General features: G+C 42.1%; 1 protein-coding gene across 11 annotated transcripts in view; it reads left to right on the forward strand.

The window, feature by feature from the left end:
• The window catches only part of RUVBL1 (RuvB like AAA ATPase 1), a 94,535-nt gene that overhangs the window by 32,248 nt on the left and 44,569 nt on the right, over positions 1-17,718 (forward strand). For all 11 annotated transcript variants that reach the window (XM_036244057.1, XM_036244054.1, XM_036244056.1 and 8 more), the window contains exons 4-8: positions 3,629-3,780; positions 8,948-9,037; positions 9,780-9,929; positions 12,195-12,258; positions 13,629-13,827. In XM_036244057.1, the coding sequence (XP_036099950.1) occupies positions 3,629-3,780; positions 8,948-9,037; positions 9,780-9,929; positions 12,195-12,258; positions 13,629-13,827 (655 nt within the window). The remainder of the gene's footprint in view (positions 1-3,628; positions 3,781-8,947; positions 9,038-9,779; positions 9,930-12,194; positions 12,259-13,628; positions 13,828-17,718) is intronic.

The raw sequence follows: 17,718 nt of genomic DNA on the forward strand, positions 1-17,718 counted from the left end.
TTCATTATTCTTTAGATGAGTGGTTCTCAGCTGTGGCTATACATTGGGATCTTCTGGGGAGCTTTAAACTAATAATGATGGCAGGGTCCCAACCCCTGAGATTCGGAGGTAAGTGGCCTGAGTGTGGCCAGGGCATGGAGAAGCTCATTGGGTGATTCTAAAGGTAAGAACCATTACTGTAGAAGTAGACTCTAGCTAAGGCTTACAGCAGAGTTTCCTAAATGTAAACCATCAGTGTTCTTCCTTTACCAGGTCCCCACTAGTATTATTTATTTAAATATTTCTTTTTAAGGTGACTTGATAATTTTATGCATACATACAGAAAAGTATATAGATAATAAATATATAGCTCAGTGGATTATCATAAGTTGAAAACCCATGAAACCATCACTCAGTCAAGAAAAAGAGTTGCCCACACTACCCTAAAGTGCCCTTCATGTCCACCTCAATCTCCATCCTCCTTTTCTTTGCCAAATTAATGACTGTCTTGATTCTAACATTATAGTGTAGTTGTACCTGTTGTTGAACCTCAAATGAATGCAGTTTTGCAGTATATATTCTGCATTTGGCTTCTTTCCTGCAAAGTTATGTTTGTAAGATTCATCCCTGTTGTTGCATGTGGTTGTAATTCTTTTTCATTGCTCTGTGCTGTTTTTTTGTATGAGTAAACCACAATTCAGGTGTCTCTTTCATTGTTGACAGACAGTGGAGTTTTCTCAGGGTTTGGCAATTAAGAACAATGCTTTTATGACTATTACTGGCTATGTCTCTTGGTGCATGTGTGCACTCATGCCTAGTGGGTATATATACCTAGGAGTTGAATTGCAGAATCAGGATACTCATGTGTTCAACTTTCAGAGATAATACCATGTTGTTCTTAAAGTATTTATACCAGTTTATACTCCCACTAGCAGCGCAACCTTCCTGTTCTTCATCCTCACGAGCTCTTGGTGTTATCAGTCTTTTAATTATAGTGATTTTGGATGCTGTACAGTAGTATTTCTTTTTTCTTTTTCTTTTTTTCAAATTCTCACCTGAGGATGATTTTTAGAGTGGAAGGGGGAGAGAGATTAAAAACATTGATGTGTGAGAGACACATTAAATAATTCCTTCCTGCATACTCCTTGGTTGGGGCCAGGGATCAAACCCTCAACCTAGGTACGCACCCTTGACCAGGAATTGAACCCACGACTCTTCCATGTGCGGGTTGATGTTCTACCCACTGATCTACATTGGTCAGGGCGATAAGTCTTAATACCTTTTTAAAAAAATATGTTTTATTGATTTTTTTGAGAGAGAGAGGAAGGGCGAGGGAGAGCGATAGAAACATTGATTGGCTGCCTCCTGCATGCCCCCTATAGGGGATCAAGCTCACAGCCCAGGCATGTGCCCTGACCAGGAATTGAACTGGCAACCTCTTGGTCCATGGGTTGATGCTCAACCACTGAGCCACATTGTCTGGGCTCTTAATACCTTCTTCATTTATGGGTTTCCCTTACATTTATGTTTTTTCCTTTGGCAAAGTATAAATTAGGTGGAGACTAGGCTATACCCAAGGGCTGGCAGAAAAGGAAGGATGAGGTTAACTGCAAGCGAGGAAAGGACAGAGCAAGTATTGTGCAGAAGGCTGTCAGTGAGCTGGGATCTTGTGGTGTGGTAGGAAGAAACCATTCCCGGAGCCTGACAACTTGGACTCTAGTCCTGGTCTACTATGAAGGAGGAAAGGCCTCTTTGCTTCACTTGTTGGAGCTGACATCCCACCTGTCAAATAGAGATAAATACTTACCCTGGCTGTTTCACGGGTCTAGGTTGAAATGAGATGTGATGGAACCTCTTGTTGTTCACTATTCCAGTGAAGGATCAAGGAAATAGTGACATGAAAGACAGATTGGTTGGGAGGGCTGCTTATACGGGTGAAGAGGCCCTGAAGTCATAAGTTTATAGTTTATTCCTACTGCTATGGTCTGCCATCTTTCCCCTCAGTTTAAGGGCCCCTTCTGCACAACATCCTCAACTAGTGTGCCCAAGGATGTTGAATTGGTGGCAGGCACAACTTAGAATGGCTTTCTTTGATGTTTTTAGAATTTTAGAATTTTTTGAAAATGAATTTAACTGTTAAACTTACCTTTGGCATAACTGTGGTTTCAGAGAAAGTCATTTGTATCTTTTAACCCAGGCTTTGGGAATGGAAACAGAGTTTGTGTGTACATGTGTGCATGCATGTGTATGCATGTCTGTTATGTGTTTTCAAAGAAGCTGTGTTCAGTGATATGTTTTTGTTTTCTTATTTTAAGAAAGCCTTCATTTACTAATGATTTTCATTGCTTTGTTAGAAAAATCCAGTTTCCTTATGTAAATGTTACTGAGGTATTATATATCCAATATACACACACATACCGAAAAGAGCATAAGTATTAGTATATACGTAAATGAGTTTTTGTAAAGTCAACATACTCATGTAACCAGCACCCAGGTCAAGAAACAGACCTTGTTAGAACTCTAGAAGCTCCTTATGTTCTAGTCACTCCTCCCTATTCCCCTGTTGACTTTGGAGGAAAAGGTTTGATCTAGGCTAGACCTGGGTTTTGGTGCTAAGGTTGGGGTATAGTATGGTGATATGGGCTATTGCATCACATGGCAACCTCCTTAGAGATCTTGGGCTTTACATAGAGTGTGCTGAAGTATCTGCAGGCAGACTTCTTGGGTATTAGATGATCTGCCTGATGACACTCCCTCAACCTTAAGTGATTTCCTTTCTTCATCCATTTCTCTGTGCCTGTAATGTGCTAGGTCCTCAAGCTCAAGTGTTGACATTTTAACAGAGGGTCAGTCAGGTCTATAAGCCCCTGTGGTCCTGTGTGTGGGTGCCGAGTGGGAGGCACAGGTGAGTGTGGAGTGATGGGGAGGGTGAGGATGAAGGGTGTGTCAGGAAGCAAAAACATAGTATGAAAAAACACTGAGATCGTGTTCTAAAAATTAATTTGGCAACAACTCTTAGTTCGTTGACAACCAATATTTATTGAACAGCTAAAATGGGCAATGTTTAGAATGAGGAGAAACATTTCCCCTTGTTTATAATATTCTAATCTAAAAACTGGAAATGCTTTACTTTGGGGGTGTTGCTTCTTGGGGTATGCAGTGAGGGTCAGCTAGAGAGGCCCAGAACACTTGGCATGGTCAGGTATCATCTGTTCTTAACATGGAGCTCTGATTAACATAGTTACCTGTTCAGGTCTTACAGTGTCAGAAAGGGTGTAGTGAGGCATTTGTAATTACTGCTCTTGTAGAGTAGGATGGTTTGGTTTCAGAGACTGGATTAGAGGCTAAAGCTAAGTTTCATGCTCTTGGACATGTAGCATGTGTCTGAAACAATTTTGAGAATTACAGCTTGTCTGTCTAGGTCTAGATTTGAACCTAGAAAGTCCCTTTGAAATGCTGAAATAAAATTATTTTTCTGCATTCTGTTATATTTGTGTTTGTAGTATTTTTCTACCCAGGATGACACCCTTGAATGTATGTCAGTAAGGTTGACTTAATTCCTGTGACATGAAAGTTTTGTGTCAAAAAAGGCTGTTAAGGAGTAAGAAAATTATGTTTCTGACTAGGGTTCATCTGCCGTCTCTTCCAGGGCTACGGATAAAGGAAACCAAGGAGGTTTATGAAGGCGAAGTCACAGAGCTAACTCCATGTGAGACAGAGAACCCGATGGGGGGTTATGGTAAAACCATTAGCCATGTAATTATAGGACTCAAAACGGCCAAAGGAACCAAACAATTGAAAGTGAGTACGTTATTGTGGATTCTTTTCTCTTGCCTCAGCACTGTGTGGTCCTGGGCAAGTGGTATAACCTGTGTCCCATTTTCCTTATTTGTGCACTGTGGGTCAGTGATGATTGTCAGAGGCCATTTTGAGGATGTTATGTGTATACAGCAGTAATAAGTGTAGGGCCAGTACACAGGAGAACTTAATAAATATAGCCTTTCTTATTTACTCCAAGGAAACTATGTATGTTAAAACATGAGCTATGTGGTTAGTCGAATATACTTTCTGCCATCCTGCATCCCATGTTATGACCATTAGTGAGAGCCCTTGGCCTTTCTCTGAATCTGGGCATTAATTTTTCAGTTATAGTGCTCATGTTTACAAAAGGCAATGGCATTAAATAATCTGGTAAGAGTTGTAGAATAAATGACAGATTGACTTACAAGGGACCAAATACAGAATCCTGACTGCAGCTCCTTGTATGGGTCAGGATCTAGAAACCTGGAGTGACTTCAGTGGTTAGTTCTGCTTCGGCCAGGGCTTCGTAGGAAGCCATAGTGCTGGCACTGTGGGAGGCCCTAGAAGACCCTCCTCGGACTCCTGTACTGTAAACCTTGAGGATGCTGGCAACAGAGGTGCCTGGTGGGAAGAGCATGGATTTTGGAGTTAGAGTCCATAAGGGAATACTGGCTCTCCTGCTGATAGCAGTGTAGCCTTTGGAAAGTAACTTTATCTTTAGCTGTTAGATGGAAATAAAAACTGCCTATCTCACAGAATTTTTTCAAGAATAAAAATTGTAGCTTTGGATGTGGCACCTAGTTACTTAAGAAGGAGTAACTTCTGATGTTATTATCAGAGTTTTCAATTAGAAAAACAGGGCAATCTAGATTGTAGGCTTTGCGTCATCATCATTATTATTGTTGTTAATCCTCACCCAAGGATATTTTTTGCATTGATTTTAGAGAGAGTGGAAGGGAGGGAGTGGGGGGGGGGGGAGAGAGAGAAACACCAGTGTGTGTGTGTGAGAGGGAGAGGGAGAGGGAGAGAAATGCCAGTGTGAGAGAAACACATCAATTGGTTGCCTCCTGCACACACCCCAACCAGGGTGTGGATTGGACCTGCAACCAGGTATTTGCCCTTGACCAGGAATCGAACCTGTGACCCTTGAGTGTGCAGGCCGATGCTCTAACCACTGCTAGCTTTGCTTTATTATTAATAATAAAACATTATCATCATAGCTCTCATTTACTGTATGTACCAGGCCCTGGGCTAAGAGCTCCAACAAATATTTCTTATCATTTATAACTTTGTGTTTATGTATGTGTGTGTGTAATTTCCCACAGATAAAGGAACTGAAGCTCATAAAGAGGTTAAGCAGTTATTTAGGGTTATACAACTAGTTAAGTGGTAGAGTGCCCTCCAACCTGCTGTATGACCTTTTGAAATCAGTTGAGCTCTGGACCTTCATTTTCCCATGTATAAATTGCAGTAGATTGATTACAATTTGAAGTATAATTTCTCTATCTTTGTTCTCCTGTGTGATTTTATGGTTCTTTAATTCTATGAGGTGGTTTCTTGACCACTGCTTTATGGAAATCATAAAACAAAAAAAGTCTCTTCTTCAAAAGGTCATTTTTCTTTTTCCTAGCATGCCTCTGCAAATAATCTTTTTTAAACCTGCCCTTCATCTTCCATTCTGTATTAGATTTCTTAGTAGGATCTGCCACCTTTCCAGTAATTGCATCTTCAGTCAATTCATTTGGGAAATTAACCAGTATAAAAATGCTTGAAGCAAAAAAAAGGTATGTGTTCTTCAGTGTATGATAGATAAAATAAGGCATGAAATTTAGATTTCAGCTATCCATAAGGTTGCTTTGCACAGTTTCTTTAAGAAAATAACAAGAGAGAGGTGAATTTTTTCTTTTAAAATGAGTACTTCTAGCCACTTTGAGCATATATACAAGATATTTGGATAGATGGAGCTTTAATACTTGTGGATATTTAAGTGTGCAGGAGTATACCATACTTGCAATCAGTATCAAGTTCCTCCCTCACCTCATGCCCTGTGTCAGAGGCTTTCCAACTACTGTCTCTCCTGTCCATGAAAGTGTTCCTGGAAGCCATTGCTGTTTGCAACAGCTTAATTGAGATATAATTTAAAATAAACATACTCTTTTTAAGTGTACAACTCAAGGAATTTAGATCTATTTACAGAGTTGTATACAACCATTACAACTGACCATTGTAGAACATTTTTATCACCCCAAAGAAACCTCATGCTCAGTTACAGTAGCTTTCCATTCTCATCCATAGCCTACTTTCCATTTCTATATACTATTTACCTTTTATGAACATCATAAAAATGGAATCATACAATATGCGTTCTTGTGTGTCTGGCTTCTTTTACTGAATCCTGGGTTTTTACTCTTTAATTTTGTTTGAGACAAAGCCCAAGTTTTTTTTTCATATTAAATGAAGTTTAACTGAGAGAGACTTTGTTTTAAATATTAACTCCTTATAAAAGATGCTGTCCTAGAATATTGACCATCAAGGGTAGCCTGAATCCGGATACTCTGGAGAAAATCAGCAGTTCCCAAAATATGCTACTTTCCTTGGAGATATAAACAGGCAGGCAAACATGGAGCAAACACTGGGATTTGAATAAAAAGACTTGGGAAAGATCCTGGTTTGGTTTTTATTTATTCATTCATTCATTCATTCATTCATTCTTTAAACTTATCTTTATTGTTGAATGTATTATAGATGTTCCTCATTTTTCCCCCATTGACCCCCTCCTGCCCCCCTCCTGCCTTTCCCCACACTGTTGTCTGTGTCCATTGGTTATGTATATATGCATATAAGTTCTTTGGTTTATTTCTTTCACCCTCAACCCCACTTTCCTTTGAGGTTTGTCAGTCTAGCAACCAATTTGTACTTCTTAATCCCTTCACCTTTTTCACCCATTCCCCCAACCCCCCTCCCATCTGGCAAACAACAAAATGTTTTCTGTATCTATGAGAATGTTTCTGTTCTGCTTGTTCATTTTGTTTGTAGATTCCATTGTTTATAGATATGTATTCATTGCCATTTTGTTTGTTCATACTTCAGGAAGACCTTTCAACATTTCATACAATAATGGTTTGGTGGTGATGAACTCCTTTAGCTTTTCCTTGTGTGGGAAACTCTTTATATGGCCATCTATTCTAAATGACAGCTTTGCAGGATAGAGTAATCTTGGTTGTAGGTTCTTGCTTTTCATTACTCCGAATATTTCTTGCCACTCCCTTCTGGTTTGCAAAGTTTCTTTTGAGAAATCAGCTGACAGTCTTATGGGAACTCCCTTGTAGGTAACTAACTGCTTTTGTCTCGCTGCTTTTAAGATTTTCTCTGTCTTGAACCTTTTGCATTTTGATGATGATGTGTCTTGGTGTGGGCCTGTTGGGGTTCATCTTGTTTGGGACTCTCTGTGCTTCCTGGACTTGTATGTCTGTTTCCTTCACCAAGTTAGAGAAGTTTTCTGCCATTATTGTTTCAAATGGGTTTTCAATTTCTTGTTCTCTCTCTTCTCCTTCTGGCACCCCCAAGATGCGAATGTTGTCATGCTTGAAGTGATCCCAGAGGCTCCTTATACTATCCTCTTTTTTTTTTTTTTTCCCTCACCCGAGGACATTTTTCCATTTTTTTGTACAGATAGAGTGGAGGGGAGAGAGAGGAAGAGATAGAGAGAGAGACATCGATGTGAAAGGGACACATCGAGTGGCTGCCACTGCACGACCAACCAGGGCCGGGGACAAACTGCAACCGAAGTACGTGCCCCTAGCGGGAACCGAACCCGGGTCTCTCCGGACCGCAGGCCGACGCTCTAACCGCTGAGCCAAACCGGCCAGGGCCTATCCTCATTTTTTTTTTTCTTTTTGCTGTTCTGATTGGGTATTTTTTGCTTCCTTATATTCCAAATCGGTGGTTTGCTTTTTGGCTTTACCTACTCTACTCTTGAATCTGTGTAAATTATTCTTTATTTCAGTTACTGCCTCCTTCATTTCTGACTGTACCTCCTTAATTTCTGTATGGTCCTTTTTAATGCTCTTGAGGCCCTCACGAAGTTCACTGAGGTTCTCACTGAGTTCATTGAGCATCTTCATAAGCAGTATTTTGAACTCAGCATCAGTTAGGTTGCTTATCTTCATTTCGCTTAGTTCTTTTCCTGGAATTTGTTCTGTTCTTTCATTTGGGACCTGTTTCTTTGTCTCCTCATTTTGGCTGCCTCTCTGTGTTTGTTTCTGTGTATTACTTAAGTAGAGGTATGGGGCTATCTGAGACCAGATGCTGCTTGTTTGAAAGAATTTAGGAAAACCTGAAGCAGGATCCAAGACAGGCCAATCCTACAGTTAACCAACTAGCAACAGGTTGGGTGGGCCTGAAAGTTTGTGGGGCGGGGCCTCAGGGAATCACCAGGGTGAGCCAGGTTGCTGGAGTCCCAGATATGGCTTTTGTATGCCGCCCCAGGGAAGGGCTCACCAAAGGAACAAAGGCCTTTGACAGAACATTTGTCCTGGAGATAGACCCCTCTCCAGCCCTTGCTCCAATGCCAAACAGCTCAGTTCTTTCATGTATGTCTCTGGCGCCCCTTGAGCTGCCTCCCCTCTAAGCTTAGAGGGAGCAAGTCCGATAAGTCTGTGCACAGACCCTTTAAGAGGAGCTGCCTGGGGCTTCAGCTGCCTCCGCCTTCCTGAGCCTCAGTTCCTGCTGGTTTTTACAGCCAGAAGTTATGAGGACTTCTTCCTGGCACTGGAACCCTGAGCGGGGCGCCTGGTGTGGGATGGGGACACCTCAGTCCTCAGACAGGACCTTCCCAGACGAGGTGTCCTCCTGAATTTTATCCGCCACACGGGAGTGTGATACCAGCCTGTCCGCCTCTGCCCCTCCTACCAGTCCCAATGTGGCTGCTTCTTTAATTCCGTAGTTGTAGGACTTCCATTCAGCTGGATTTCAGGCAGTTTTGAATGATGGTTGTTCTGTAGTTTAGTTGTAACTTTGATGTGGTTGTGGGAGGATATGATACTGCATTTACCTAGTTTGCCAACTTGACCGGAAGTCAGTCCAGAAAGATACTTTACAGTATGTCAGAAATAAATATAATATGTATTACCATTCTCTGATTCACCTATTTTTTAAAAATTTTAAGCTGGACCCCAGCATTTTTGAAAGTTTGCAGAAAGAGCGAGTGGAGACTGGAGATGTGATTTATATTGAAGCCAACAGTGGAGCTGTGAAGGTAATGCCTGATTTGTTTGCTATAGTGAGACCTAGATGACCAGGAAGTTGCTTTCTTTGGTGGCAGTTACGGAATGTCTGGTGCGATGCTGATGGAAGGTCAGCAGTTGCTGCCTTATGTTGAATAAAGTTTGCTTTCCCTTTATTTTTGTTCTAAAAAGTCTGTTAGAAAAATACTAAAGCCTGTTTAGAAGGGGAGTACAGGGTGAGAAAGCAAAACAACTGTAGTCATTTTTAAATTGAAATGTGCAGGATATTTAATCTTATTTTTATTTTTATCTCTTTGGTATTTTATTCTCAAGATATATGTGTGTGGAAAGGAATGCCGCATTAGTTGGCATTCCTTTTATATCTGATTTTCAGTGTCCTGTACAGTATTCCTCACTGTTTAATGGATGAGTATAATACTTCATATCATACAATAAATCACCAACCTACAAAGGAGTCTAAACAGCTTCCTCCGGTTCCAGTTAATCTATTGGGTTTGTTCTTTATCGGGAATTGCATACAGTTGAAAGAGGAGGAAAAATATTCTTGGAGAAAGTATCGGGTGTTTTTCAACTGGGTTTTTGGAGCCCAGTGATGAGCAGATAGCTTCCTTTTCTTGGCAGCAGGGGAGTGGGTAATATTTGGAGTTGGTTGAGTGTGCTGTCAGGCCCACATTTGGGAAGTGAGACTTTATCTCACTTAGCAATGTGCCATTTGGGGACTTGGCAGGCACTCAGGTTTCTCTCCTTTTGCAGAGACAGGGCAGGTGTGATACGTATGCCACAGAATTTGACCTTGAAGCTGAAGAGTATGTCCCCTTGCCAAAGGGGGATGTGCACAAGAAGAAAGAAATCATCCAGGATGTGACCTTGCATGACTTGGACGTGGCCAATGCCCGGCCCCAGGTACACTACCTTTACCTGAGCATGACCTGGCATATGAGCCCTTTTGCATGTGCATGGAAGCTCTGGGAGCGAATTGTCAGTCTTGCTGCTCTTTCTTAGGGCAACAAGTCTTTTTCTGTCTGTAATGTTTAGCAATGAACAGTGACATGAGCTACTAATGACTCCTTTCTTCCATTTCAAATGCTCTAGTCACAGATGATTTGACATGTATTGTTCCTTATCCCAGCCAGGCCTCTGGCCCTGAGCTACACAGCTTCTGTGGCTTCTCTGCAGCAGTGGGCTCACATCTGGGATTCTCTGGGTATTAATGATGGGAGGGAAGAAGTATTCTTGAAGCCGTATGCAGAAGTTCAGGAAGCCTGACAAAGCTGTGTCTTTCTCCCTGCTTAGCAAAGTCCCCAGTTTTGTAGCTTTGAGTGGGACCTGTATAAGTTGCTCATGCTGAGTAGAAGATAGCTGCCTTATGGGAAAATACAGTATGACTTTATGACACTCTGGGAAATGCCATTTAAAAAACCCAACTCTTCCTTGCTGGTAGTCTTCAGTTTGCTTTTTTCTCATCCCAAGAGAGGCCACCTCTTCACTAGTAGGGAATAGCCTTTTGAATTTGAAATTGGATCCTTGGGTATTTGTCCCTTGGCGCCTTGGCCAAGAGATTACTGAAGAATCATCTTGGACCAACAGGTCCCCTCTGCTTGTGGAATGGCTGTCCCCAAACCAACTCCTGGGAGCCTTTGCCTTGAAGAGGTTGCTGGGCTGAGAATTGGAAGTCAGGGATTGTGTTGCTGTGACACTAATGAGCTTGGCTAATTAGTCACCTTGGGTCTCCAGGTTTTCTGTGGTTTAGGGCTCTCTGATTCTGAGTTTTTTCCTCTGTGAAAAGGATATAATAGTTCCTGCATATAGGGCTGTTTTGAGGATCAGGTGTAAGTCCTCAGGAAACATTTGCTACCTTTTACTTTTTCATTTTTTTTAATGTTTTGATTTTTTTTAAAGAGAGAAAGGGAGAGAGAGAGAAATGTTGATGTGAGAGAGAAACATCTACTGGCTGCCTCCTGCACGCTCCCTACTGGGGATCGAGCCTGCTACTGGGGCATGTGCCCTGACTGGGAATTGAACCAGGACCTCTTAGACCATTGGGACAACGCTCAGTCCAATGAGCCACACTGGTCGGGCCTACCTTTTACTCTTGAACATTTAGTGAGCCACCTCTGTGTACCAGGATCTGGTAACCAACAGGTGATCACTGATTATGCTATAAAGGACAAAACAGCAGTTTCTTCTTGCTGGCTGCACCCATAGGAGCTGGTGGGGAGGGTTCAGGCAGGGGGTAAGCCTATTAGGAGTCAGCTATTAGCAGGGACAGGCTCACGGACTCTGAGCAGCTCCAGGTTAGGACTAGTTTAATGTGACCGTGTAGCCGAGTCTAGTAAGAGGAAACACAGAAACATATATCTGCTTTGACAGTCCATTTGTTCCCAAGGGAGCTGAAGCATCAGGAGGGTCAGATACCCCACAGAAGATCTTTGACCTGAACTTTAATGGATAACTGGGAGCTTCCCAGGAAAGACTGCAGTTCTGACCAGATAGACTGGAATACGCAAAAGCATTGAGTCATAAAAGAGCTTGGGTGTTCAGAGAACGGTTAGTAGTCCTGTGTGGCCAATCTAGGCATGTGGGATTGGAAAAAGATATGACATGACTGGAGATGGAGGTTGGGGCAGGCCTCACAGAGCTTGTACTTCCCATGAAAGAATTTAATTGGAGTCTTACAGGTTAGGGAGAACCTCTTAAGACAAATACCACATGATCTCACTTATTTGTGGAATATAGTGAACAGGGTGGGCTGATGGACGAAATAGACCCAGAGACATAGAAAGGAGTATGGTTCAGACTGACAGACTTCAGAGGAGTGGGGCGGGGGGATGGATGAGATGAACCAAAGAACTTATATGCGTGTATGCATAACCAGTGGACATAGACAACAATCTAGGGGGGTTGTGGGGGAGTGGGATGGAGAGGAGGGGGGGTCTACGGGGGGGAAGGAGAAACATCTGTAACAAAAATAAATTAATAAAAATTGGAGAAAAATAAGAATTCTTGTTATAGAAGCTGGTTAAGCTTCCCAGTGGAGCTGTTCAGGGTCTGTACACCTCAGGACCCCGTTGAGTTAATGTTGGGAACCAGGGATAGGCGGTGGGGTAGGTGACGCTTTTGCAGCTGCCTTAGAAAGCAGGACTGACTGTTAAGTCTTTTCTTACACAGGGTGGACAAGACATCCTGTCTATGATGGGCCAGTTAATGAAGCCAAAGAAGACAGAAATCACAGGTAACAGAAACAGCAAGGACTGTGAGCCAGAAGCAGAGCTAGAGGGCCCTAAATTCTGATATCCATTCTATGTGAGGCTCTGTGATTCTACCCCAAAACTGAGGAAGTACCTCAGGACAGGTTTTTCCTTCGTTGTCTTCAGAGCCAGATTCCATGCTAATAGTCTGTATCTGGTTTAGACAGCCAAAAGCATACTGAATACTCTCTGGCCCTGCTTTCTAGCATACCCTCTTGACTGCATTGGAAGCTGCCACAATCTCTATTCCCTCCGAGGTCCCAGAATAGTGGATTGTGTCACCCCAGCTCTACAGGATAGCTCCTGCCAGAGCACAACTGAACACAGCAAGCTCTGCTGCTTGGGTACCAGCCTCCCCTCCCCTGCCAGGGGTCCCAATTCCACCCTGTTCAGCCTCCTGGGTACTTCCCAGAGCTTGGTAGGAGTGTTGCTGCTCCCTTGTGGGCCTTTAGTTTATCCTGCTTCTCGTCCCAACTGGAAAATCCCGCCCCCCCTTTTTTTCTTTCTATTCACCACCTATAGCTTTGTCACCTTAAAATGTTAAACATTAAACCATCTATTTCTTTGAAATTTTAGCCAGTGGAGTGATCTGAGGCCTTTCTATTAGAGTTACCAAGAGCAGTTTCTGTATTTGAACATGAATTTGACCATGCACCTTCTCTTTACCATCCCTGCCTCATGGCTTTGGTGAGAGATGCTGTATCAAATCTTAAGGTTCTGTGTTTGTGAGTATCTCCCTCTAGATGATAGCACAGGAGCTGGTTTGGAAAATGAGAACTGTGACCTTAGATGGGTTCCTTAACTTTTGAGAGACTCATCCATCTTAGAACTCTGAGATTGGACCTTTTCTCAGAACCTTTCATTCCTCATGGATTTCCTTCCAGAGAGAGGACTTCTGTTCATTTCTTTGTCCAGGCACTTGATTGAAAGCTAATTAACCTAAGCTTTGTCATATAGGGCCAAGAAGTGGTCATTTAGCAGTGCAGAACAGGAAAATGTGTATATGGAAACTCATTTCATTCAGAGCTTCCAAACTCCAGTGTCTCTGGGATCAGGCAGAAAGCTAAGTTTGGGTCAGTGGGTGGGTGTAATAAGGCCTCGTGGGGAGTGTGACTTAAAGCACATCTTTAGAGGAGACTGCCCATTCTTTGATTTCTGGTGTGATTATTCCTATTTTCAGACGATGAAACCAAAGCCTGGAGTAGGGACATAACTTGCCTGGGGTCACTTAGCTAACAGTAAAACCAGGCTCCAAACTTGGGTTTGGGTTCATTTCAGGTGAGGGGAGAAGAGAAAAGATGACAGTTTTCCCCACCTGGTACTGATCCTGCTGTCTACCCTTGCTGTCTCCTAGACAAACTTCGAGGGGAGATTAACAAGGTGGTGAACAAGTACATTGATCAGGGCATTGCTGAGCTGGTTCCAGGTGTGCTCTTTATTGATGAGGTCCACATGCTGGACATTGAGTGCTTCACTTACCTGCACCGGGCCCTGGAATCTTCAATTGCCCCCATCGTCATCTTTGCATCTAACCGAGGCAACTGTGTCATCAGGTAGGGTTGCTGTCTGCCAGCCTTGAGAGTTTTTCACCTTCCATCTGGGTTCATTTGTTCCTCTGGGATCACTTTAAACCTATTATTACATCATGAGTTGGGATGAGGATGAGGGAGGGAGGTCTTGTTCATTTTGAGAAACATGCTAAAGTGGCTTGCCTTCAAAGGCAGTTCATGTCTCCAGCCTCAATCCCTCATAGTCACCAAAGGCAACAGCCACCCTGTTACTGAAGATGAGGGCCTCCCATGGGGTGTCTGGTCTTACTGTGTGGTATGATTTGGTTATTCAGTTGGAGTGGGCAAAGATAAGATTAGACAGGCTGGTCTTGGCTGATATTATGTATGTTAACTATCCTTATACTAGCTCTGGAAGATAAGTATTCCTGGCTTCATTTTTCAGATGAGGAAACAGAATGACAGCTTCACTTGCCCCTGGTCATAAAGATAGAATGAAAACCCAGGTCTTTCTGACAGTGAAACCAGTAACAAAACCAGAATTATCTCTCTATTCAGACCTTCTAGGAGCTGCACTGGTGCCTTCCCTAACCCCATTCCCTTAGGTCTGTCTTTGAAAAGGGGAGGTGTTGACACCTGGAGGCAAATGCTCAAATAATGCTTACCCTGCCAAGATGGGCCCAAGGCTGGGACAGGGGACTTGCTTGAGATTCTTTTTTATCCTGAGTATTCTGTAGGCCTGTGAGCTCCAGAGTTTATGTAGCAGCACCTTGTATCATACTTGGTACTTCTTTTGCACTTTTGGTTTTCTGGACTCCTGTTTGAAAGTTGAGGCCTCATCTCAGCATTGCTAGTGGCAATGACTTGTAAGAATTCTTTATGTTTTCTATATACTGCACCCTTACCAGATACATTATTTGCAAACATTTTTTCTCACATTTGTGGGTTGTCTTTTCAATGTCTTTTTGAGTGTGTCTTTCTTTTGACACCCAAGTTTTAAATTTTGATGAAATCCAATTTATGTTTTTTTTTATTTTATTGCTTGTGTTTTTGGTCTCTTATCTAAGAAAAACCATTGGTTACATAATCTAAGGTCACAAAGATTTATACCTATGATTTCTTACAAGAGATTGTCAGTTGTAGCTCTGACATTTAGGTTTCTGATCACTTAGAGTTTATTTTTTTGTGTGGTGTAAGGGATGGGTCTGTCCAACTTCATTTTTTTGCATGTGGATACCCAGTTGTCCCAGGACTGTTTGTTGAAAAGACTTCATTGAATTGTCTTGGCAGCCTCATCAAAATATCAAATGGCTTTCTTCTTAGGGCTCAGTGGACTTATGGGAATTACCTTTCATGTTACCCAGAGAAGTGTTCTCTACTGTGCTTCCTGTCATCATAGAAACTTTAAGCTTTATTATCTGTATCCCTGCAGTTATAAGGTTATATAAAGAAGCAGTCAGGCCCCAGCCTGTTTGGCTCAGAGGTTAGAGCGTTGGCCTGGAGACTGAAGGTTTGTGGGTTTGATTCCTGGTCAAGGGCATGTACCTGGGTTGCATGTTCAATCCCTGGCACCAGTTGGGTTTATGTGGGAGGCAGCCAATCGATGTTTCTCTCTCTCTCCCCCATTCCTCCCTTCCACTCTCTAAAAAAAATCAACTGAAAAATATTCTTGGGTGAGGATTAACTACAAAGAAGAAGAAGAAGCGATCAGGCAGTGATTCCGATGCAGGGAAATTTTTACCTGGTGCTACTGGCTTCTAGTGGGTAGAGGGCCAAGGATACTGCTAACATCCTACAGTGCACAGTCCTCTACAAAAATAATTGTTTGGTCCAAAATGTCAAAGTTGCATAGTAGAGGAGCCTTTGAGTTAAAATTTTTGCACACGTGTCTGTGCAGTGGTTCTCAACCGTCCTAATGCCGCGACCCTTTAATACAGTTCCTCATGTTGTGGTGACCCCCACCATAAAATTATTCTTGTTGCTACTTTATAACTGTAATTTTACTACTGTTATGCCTTACGCGACCCCTGTGAAAGGGTCATTCAACCCCCAGAGGAAGGAGAGAGGGAGACTTCGATGAGAGAGAAATACATTGATTGGTTGCCTCCTGCACACACTCCCCAACCAGGGCCTGGGACTGAACCTGCAACCTAGGTTCAATCGAATCTGTGACCCTTCTGCATGACCCGACGCTCTAACCATTGAACACCACTGGCCACAGGGCAAAAACATTTATTTTTGTTAATCCTCACCCAAGGATATTTTTTCCATTGATTTTAGAGAGAGCAGAAACAGGTTGGGGGAGGGGAGGAAGGGAGGGAGAGAGATAGAGAAGGAGGGGAAACAGCAGGTGTACAGTTCAGTTGTAGTAATTATACTCACAGTGTTTTACAACCATCAGCACCATCTCCAAAGCTTTCCCATCGCCCCAAACAGAAACTCTGTACCCCTTAACCAGTAAGTCCCATTTCCCCGTCTCCCTCCTCCAGTAACCTTTATTCTATTGTCTTTACAAATTTGCCTTTTTTTTTTTAAGATTTTCCCTATAAGCAGAATCATACACTATCTGCCCTTTTATAATTGGCTTCTTTCACTTGACATAATATTTTCAAGGTCCATCCTGTTGTAGCATATATCAGAATATTTTATTGTTGCAGCAGTAAATATACATTTATACTTCAATTGACCACAGAGAATTTTCAAGATTTTTTTTTTACTGAAGTTTATTTCTACAATGTTTACTTAGATTGGAAACCAAATATTCTGATTTTAACAGTTAAATCCAAATGACCTGTAATTTTTCTTTTGTTGTTGTTTGTTTTTGTTTTTTTTAAAGAGAGAGGAAGGGAAAGGGAGAGAAACATCAATCAGCTGCCTCCTGCATGCTCCCTATTGGAGGTCAAGCCCGCAATGTAGGCATATGCCCTGACTGGGAATCAAACCAGTAACCTACTGGCTGGGCTGTTCTTTTTCTTTGTTATATTGATAAGTTACGACCATAGACTCTAATCTGGCACTAGAAACGATGCTGAGGCAGACCTGCTGCTGCTGTGACTCTCGAAGGTTGAGGCTTCCAGACGCTGTGTCTGAGGCCTGGCCCTGTGGGCTGCCAGGTCTGCCCAGCACGCATCCTGCCAGGCAAACAGCTGGTACCTCAGGGCCTGGTGAGTTTAACAGGGCTCCTCTTCTGGCCTATTCTTCCTATGGCTTGGCTAAGAATCCAAGAGGAAAACAGGAAAAGGACATGACTGGACGTTTCCCCAAAAGAAAAAAAATAACTAGTGCATATAAGGGAAAATATTCAGATGAATCAAAGAAATGCAAATTCAAACAAGATGGTACCCTTCCATTTTCTAAACTATCAAAGCAGCAAAATATGTAAAAAATTAGAATACCCAGTGCTGGCTATAATGCAGTGAGATCTGATCACTTGTGTAGCTTTGTAAATTAGGACATTCATTCATCCATTCAAATAGACATTCAGGATTGTGTCAGGTACTAGTAGAATTTATGAGGAAATGTTCATGACTATATGTACACAATTGTTTATCGAAGCATCATTAATAAAAATAGTAACAATAGTAACTACCTAAATGTAACTACCTAAAATGTAAACTACCTAAATAGTAACAATAGTAACTACCTAAATGCCCAATAGTTTGGGTTGTATAAAATACCTGATGGGTTACGACTAAAGTGACATAGACAAAAGCAAAATAAAATCTACATACTTAGTGTAGTTTATAAAAATGTATATATGAACATTTGGCAAATATGATTTTTTTGGTGGGTTTTTTTTCTCTCTCTTTCCCAAATTTTCTATGGTGTTGATACTTGCTCAAATAATGTTTTTGATAATAACTGAGTATTAGTCTGTTTACCATGGCTTTGATTCTTAGGACGTGAACTAGCTGTTTGTCATTGTGAGCATCTCAG

This window comes from Molossus molossus, unplaced genomic scaffold (genome assembly GCF_014108415.1).
Source record: "Molossus molossus isolate mMolMol1 unplaced genomic scaffold, mMolMol1.p scaffold_m16_p_6, whole genome shotgun sequence".
NCBI classification, from domain to species: Eukaryota; Metazoa; Chordata; class Mammalia; order Chiroptera; family Molossidae; genus Molossus; species Molossus molossus.